Source organism: Tarenaya hassleriana, unplaced genomic scaffold (assembly GCF_000463585.1).
Source record: "Tarenaya hassleriana unplaced genomic scaffold, ASM46358v1 Cleome15, whole genome shotgun sequence".
In the NCBI taxonomy this organism is placed as follows: Eukaryota; Viridiplantae; Streptophyta; class Magnoliopsida; order Brassicales; family Cleomaceae; genus Tarenaya; species Tarenaya hassleriana.
The window spans coordinates 1328349-1335436 of NW_010964923.1; the positions used below are offsets into that span (position 1 = coordinate 1328349).

General features: G+C 38.3%; 3 protein-coding genes across 3 annotated transcripts in view; all 3 read right to left on the reverse strand.

Annotated features, from left to right (window-relative positions):
- The window catches only part of LOC104809104, a 1449-nt gene extending 876 nt beyond the window's left edge, over positions 1-573 (reverse strand). The window contains exons 1-2 of the mRNA XM_010534999.1: positions 568-573; positions 388-472 (exon numbers count right to left, since the gene is read on the reverse strand). Of these exons, the coding sequence (XP_010533301.1) occupies positions 388-472; positions 568-573 (91 nt within the window). The remainder of the gene's footprint in view (positions 1-387; positions 473-567) is intronic.
- Positions 574-906: 333 nt separating this feature from the next.
- On the reverse strand, positions 907-4056 carry LOC104808741 (glutamyl-tRNA(Gln) amidotransferase subunit B, chloroplastic/mitochondrial). The gene is made up of 8 exons (XM_010534519.1): positions 3320-4056; positions 2877-3086; positions 2611-2754; positions 2302-2505; positions 1959-2156; positions 1781-1849; positions 1397-1513; positions 907-1296 (listed from the first exon to the last, which is right to left on the reverse strand). The coding sequence occupies exons 1-8, from the start codon at positions 3953-3955 to the stop codon at positions 1216-1218; spliced, it is 1659 nt and encodes a 552-aa protein (XP_010532821.1). The 5' UTR covers positions 3956-4056; the 3' UTR covers positions 907-1215.
- Positions 4057-5202: 1146 nt separating this feature from the next.
- On the reverse strand, positions 5203-6545 carry LOC104809105 (histone-lysine N-methyltransferase family member SUVH9). The gene has a single exon (XM_019202030.1). It carries the CDS (start codon positions 6534-6536, stop codon positions 5682-5684), a length of 855 nt encoding a protein of 284 aa, XP_019057575.1. The 5' UTR covers positions 6537-6545; the 3' UTR covers positions 5203-5681.
- Between the last annotated feature and the right edge of the window lie 543 nt (positions 6546-7088).

Sequence of the window (7088 nt, forward strand, 5' to 3'; positions counted from 1 at the left end):
AGGATCTACCCGAGGCATTGAACGATACAGAAGGAGAAGAAGAAGAAGAGAGGGAGCTCGGTAATCTGAGGAAATTCGAAAAAGTGTTCTTCCAAGAGGAGGTGGAAGTATTGTTCTCGATGTGGACGAGGATGAGCTCGTCCTGTTCGAGCACGGCATGCGAGAGAGCGTATTGGAGAGCGGCCGTCGATTCCCGAGATGGGTCTGCCACCACCATTATCTTCCGAGCCGCAGGTAGCGGTGGTGGGCCTCGGCCATTTTCCATTCTCTCTCTCTGTCTCTCTCTCAAACAACAACTATTTTGAAACGGAGGGAGTATAATTTTATTTTTGAAGAGTTAGGGGTATTACATTTTTTTGGTAACGGCGGAGAATCCATCGTAATAACCTTTCAGATCAGACACCGATTGATTCCGCGGGTCGGACAACATCTCGGACAGTAAATCCACTGGCTCCGCATAATAGCCGACAAACTACGGAAATCAAATAAACTAGTAGAAACTGACCGATTCATCAGCAGAAATTTAGACCTAAAAAGGAATCTAACCCAAAAGCTTTGCTATATCACCACCATTTCCATAGGTTTCAAACGGTTTTTTTTTTTTTTTTGGATTGGAGAAAGATCAGAAATTTCAGGACATAGATCATCACATCACGATTCGCTGTCGCACCATTTGTTTGGTGTTTTGTCATGTTGATCCCCAAAAGCTGTTTGATGATCACTTCGGCCGTTTTTTCTGTTTGCCCTTATCGGTATAGAAGAGAGAGAGAGAGAGAGAGAGAGAGAGAGAGAGTCTATATTTCAGGATATGCCAGAAGAGAAGAGACTCTGTTTTGTTAATTTTAGGAGACGCCAACTTGAAAAGAAAAGAAAAACAGCACATGATGCTGCATTTCGACAAAATCCTAAAAAGATTATGATCCCAGAAACCACTTGATCGGATTACATAAGTGGGTATTGTCACAGACAAGAAAAATTTTGTAAAAAAAAAAATTAAAAAGAAAACGAATTCTTTTTTATTGAAAAAAAACTGCAGGAGGCTGCTCATTGAAGAGCATTTCCAACTTCAAGTGGAGAAACCATTTTTTGTGCTCCAACTTGAAGATAATCAGAAAATATCCAAACATCTTCAAAAGACAAATGCCATTCTAAGTAAATCCCCATCTGGGTTTTGGTCCTGAATCATTTAAAAAATGAGCAGTAGAATAGTGAAGTTCAGTTCTTGGCATTGAGCTTCTCCAAGAGGATTTTGTTCAATAACCCTGGATTTGCCTTCCCTTTCGAAATCTTCATCACCTGAAACAATTAAGGCACAAAATAAAAACCAAGTGGTTTAACCCTTTGAAGAGATGGGAGTGTTGAGAAAATGGATTTTCAGCTTATATTATAAGCATACCTGGCCGGCGAAATAGCCTTCCAGCTTGGTTTTCCCGGCCCGATACTGCTCGAGCTGCTTTGGATTCTCGGAGATCACCTTTTCAACCATTTTCTCAATCTCCGACGGATCCGTTATCTGCAGAAAATGCGTCAGATTTTATTAGATCAGGCGAAAAAATCCTTCTTACCCCAAGAATCGGTGGAAGGATATGCGTAAGAAGATCCAGAGAAATTCTCGTGGAGCGGATCCATGTTAAACCCGTCAAGTAAATCAAAATCAAACGTTATGTTTGCTGATTAAACACGATGACCCTTTCAAGTTCATCAACCAACTCGTACCATAGTTTCGCCCTTTTCGCCTTGTTCTAGTATCACTAACAGGTTTTAAGAAAATGTAACTTGCCTGAACTAAGTCTTTTTCCTTTATTACTCCCTTGACAGTCCCACCTTTGGCCAACAGCTCAAACAGTATCTGCAAAGTGGAAAACGCTCGAAACTGAATCGACCCACCGGAGAAATGTTTCGTAACAATTCGAAAAGAGAAATGGAATGAATCGGTACGATGTGAAAGCAGCCCTAACCTCCTTGCCGATCTTTCCACTAATGGTTCCATCTTTTATTGCAGCTATGAGCCCGGCTAACTCTTGGGCAGTAAGTTTAATGTCATTGATCGAAAGCTTTTCGTTTTTCAAGTAGGCAGCTATATCGCCCATTATCCAATTTGTCGCCAGCTTCACTTCAGCGCCTTTGGCAATGACCGCATCGAAATATTCAGCAACCTGAGACATTCATTCCCAACAAAGATATTCATATTAGTCATCGATAACTATTACCCCAAAATTTGCAAGTACTTGGAATGATTGAAAATTTCGTATTGTCATCACCAACGATACAAGTTTTCAGCATAAAGCATATTGGACTTACACTTGTGTCGTTTGCAAGGAAAAGCACGTCATACATGCTTAGGCCCATTGCCTCATATCGTCTGCGTTTGGCTTCGGGAAGTTCTGGTAAAGAAGAGTGGATGCTATTAACGTACTCTTGGGTCAGAATCACTTCCGGAAGATCTGGCTCCGGAAAATATCGGTAATCAGCAAGACCTTCTTTTTTCCTCATCGTTACCGTTTTCTGAATGTTGATTCAAAACGTCTGAAACAGATTAGTTTGCTGGTAAGAAAAGAGAAGAGTTGATTAACTTTGTAGCAGAATGGAATTTAGAGTTTCAGCTAGAACCTGAGCAGTTCCTTCTTCCCAGAGTCGGGTTTCAGTTACGATCTGGTCACTTTGGCCCTGGCTATATAGATGTGCCTGTCTCTCTATCTCAAAGTCGATAGCTCTGTTAATGGATGAAAATGAGTTCAAATTCTTTATTTCCACCTGAAAAAAGAGAGTTCGAGGTCAAATTAGTAAACTGTACAATGCATATCATCAGTATCATACGGAGGAAAAATCAATGGATGATAAGAAAGAGAAATTTCAGCAACAGAAGAACTATTCACCTTGGTGCCAAACTCGGTTTGCCCAATTGGACGGATCGAGATATTTACATCACAGCGGAGAGAGCCTTCTTGCATATTTCCATTGCTTATTCCCAAGTACCGCACAATCCGTTGCAATTCACACGCGTACTCAGCAGCTTCTATCCCGGTTCTCATATCAGGCTCTGAAACAATTTCAAGCAATGGAACACCTGCTCTATTCAAATCAACCTGCATTGTATGGGAAGATTCTTATAAGCAAAATCGGATAACCATGACATAACCAGAACCAAAGCATTCTCAATACCCTAAAAGCTCAAAATATAGAGAGCTAAAAGCTAAAACCCCAAAAGGGAACGATGGAATCCTAAATACAGAACTGGGAACAGATCAAAGACTACACTTTTTAGCTTTGCATATAAAACAGATGAAGCATTAGAAAGAAAGAACAAAAACTTCCATGCCTGAGAGTAATCTCCATTGTCTGAATGGAGTAGCTTGCCAGCATCCTCCTCCATATGAACCCTGGTGATGCCAAATCTCCTATGCCCACCACCAAATTCAACCGGAAGATCCAAGTCAACATACCCACCGGATGCAATAGGAATATCAAACTGAGAAATTTGGTACCCCTTTGGAAGATCAGGATAAAAGTACTGTTTCCTGTCGAATTTGGATTTTAAAGACAGATTGCAATTCAAAGCAAGACCCAGTTTGATAGCGAACTCGACGACTTTGGAGTTCATAACAGGCAAAGCACCAGGCAAACCCATACATACGGGGCAAATACATGAGTTTGGTCGAGACCCGTAACTGTAAGAACAGCTACAAAACGCCTTGGTAAGCGTAGAGAGCTGAACATGAGTCTCTATGCCAATTATGGGTTCGTAATCTCTCAGAATCTGATGAAGCTTGTCGCTTTTATGGTTTCTGGGCGAAACCCGACTTTGCTGAGGCTGTTTCTTCTCCTGGGTCGCCGTCTGAATCCGACAACACCTCACCGAGAAGTTCAAAACTCCATTGTTCCTCTGTCTGAACAACAAAGTCCCCATAACTGAGAACTGCTTCGACTGAATTGTTCTAAACAGCGTCGTAGCCATCGTTACCGATGCTTTTTTTAATTTCAGAGACGAGAGAGTATATTCATGAAGACCGAACCCTCAGCAGCTATGGCAGCAACTGAAGCAGCTCTCAGCCAAAGCCAAATTTGAGAATGGAGTCGCAATCAATCTGTGTATTTCAATTCTTTTGTAATATCACGTTATGCCCTGATATTTTAAGAAAAATACAAATAAACCCATTTACTTTTCAATTTCGTACACAACAGCCCCTGTCATCCTTTCTGCATTCTCAGATCTCTCGGGTGCTCAAAACCAGTTCAATGCTTCTTCAAAGCTCACTCAACACAGAACTGTGACTAGTAAGGAATCATTCGTTGTTAAGAATGCGAAATCACATCGTTAAAAAGGGTTTACCATTGTTCATAATCATGTTAAGTGTTGAATGGATAGGAGTTTTTATTTTGAGTTTTTGGATTTAGTTTTTGGTTTTTAGATTTTAATTTTTGGTTTTTGCCTTTTAGTTTTTATTTTGAGTTTTTGGATTCATAATCATGTGTATTTTCAGAGTTTTTGGATTTTAAAAATTGAAAAAACCGACAATCAGGTTTTTTAAAATTTGGATTTTCCTAAAAAAACCGGAAATCTACTTTATGGAAAAAATCAACTAAAAATCAAAAGCTACAATTTTTTAGTTTTACAAACTTATAAAATCAAAAAGCCAAAAACTAAAGCCAAAAACCCAAAATAAAAGCCAGTTTTTAGTTCAATTTTTTTCCATAAAGTGGTTTTTCCGGTTTTTAGGAAAACCAAATTTAAAAAAATTGATTGGCAATTTTTTGAGATTTTAAAATCTAAAAACTCTCAAAACCCTTACCATTCAACACCTAAACTTCCAAGAGATTCCTATATAGATTCAGGGATACCAAGAACATGACAGTTATCAGACAAAAAAAAGGACACATTTTGAGTTGTGTTACAGTCATATACTCCAAGAACTTTTAAGTTCTTAACTTCATTTTTGCAAATGGCATTTCCCAAAATATAGAGTTTGTACTGATCAGCAATACGCTTTACATCCTATCTGCATCAGTTCGGAAGGGTCAGCAAAAATCTTCAGCTTTGTAGAATCTTGTTTCATTTTCTTCAGACTACAGACAAAAGAGCAAAAGGTATAGATATGGACAGCCGAAACCCGACATCTTTCTAATCTGCAACAAAGCCATTGAAGAGCACGTCAAAGCTCAGATGGATAATACTGGCCCGCATAGATATCTAATAACCCGACATATAAAAGCACGTAATATGATGCCTCATTTTCGGAGTGATGATCATGTACTTGTAAGTACAATGCCATATCACTCTTCTTTACAGTCAAACCCATTATGGACAGAAACCACAACAAACTTATCAAACCCGAAAACTGAAACTATATCCTGATCGCATCAAACGAGATCTCTTAGTTAACTGCGTAATCAGACAGATTTCATCAAATAATAACATGAAACCAACTTGACATATATGCATAGAGAAGAGAAACTATATGCTTTGTTTATATATGCAATACTCTCACTAGGTTTATTAAAGGCTAAATAAATAGCAAAGAAACTACTAGGTTTCGACCGTGAAGGGGGTAAAGATGTGATAAGTTCCAAAGCTTCCATCCATGGAGGTAAAGAGAACATTACCTGAAAAATCGATAATCACCTCGAGCTGTTAGTTCTTGCATCATAACAAAAGTAGATAAAACTTTTTCCAAGGATTACTCTTAACTACAGATAGCAAGCTTCTCGCTCCATTCCTCGGCCACTCCATAATCAAGACTGAGCTCCATCAAAGGCGGGATGTTCTCCATAGCAAAAAGCATAACTCGAGGAAACATCAGATTGTTATGATCATACAGAACAAACTGGACCATGACATTTGGATCAGTACAGTGGCTTATGTAACAGGCAATGTTCCTCATCTTCGAGACATCCATTGCGTAGTCTAGAGGTGGAAGCGAAGGATAAGATGAACGTTCTTGATTCACGTGTACCTGAGATAAATCTCCCCAAGAATCAGACCTGACTGAACTAAATCGGCCAGGATAAACCAACATATCACCATTCATTGACAGAATCTTGGCTTGTTCCCTAGTCAAAGCAACTCCTGCATATTCACAAATGAAAGCTCCAGCATGTATTATCTCCAAAGAACGAACTCCCCAACCAGTTTCCTGTGACCGGAAAACCTCTAATGTATTTCTCAGACCCCTTTGAGTGACACGGTTTCTGCAACCGGGAGGACACTTACATGAACTTCCACATTCAAATATCACAGGTTTCCCTCTCACTAGTTTCCCATTGAAGTCGTATGCAAACTTGCCTCCATTCTTGATGGCGCAAAGGCAATCACTGGTACAACTTGATTCACAATTGCATCCAGTTGTATTGCCCCCATGAATAACCGGTGTAAACACAGTCTTCACAAGGTATTCGTAAAACAATGGTTCAAGATCATTGTCAATGTCATTGTATAGAAAGACAGGAACTTTCTCCTTCCCATTGGAGATATCGAAACTGTGATAACCTTTCGGTCTCACTGACAGAGGGTTAGTCCTAAGTGTCTTGGCAAGCTTCATTATCGAGCTACCCATTTTTAGCATCTCCATAGTTAATCCCTAATTTTACCGAAATTACAATTTAACCGAAATAACCACATTTAATATCTTAATAATATCTAATATTATAAAAATTCATCCAAATTTGGTAGTTCAACCATTAAAACGGAAACGAGAAATGTCTCTCCCCAAATTCAAGCCTCCAATTTAAGGAGAATACATATATATTCTAAGAATTCGATTGATTGTAATACTGCGGTTACGATTATAGGTGACGTTTTCACAACGTTTAATAATGATTATAAACAATTAGTATTGAATGGTTGATAAGTTGTTATTGACAACCATTACCAATGACTGTAGTTAGAAATAAATGGTTCGTTATTACGATTATGTTTTAATATAAATTACTAAAAAGAATATTATTTTAAAATATTTTTTATAATAGTTATAATTAAAATTTTAGTATAAAAATTATTTAAGAAAATTATAATAATTAAATAATAAATTTAAAATACAAATATTATCAATTTAATTTATTTTTAAGTACGACCCACCGGAGAAATGTTTCGT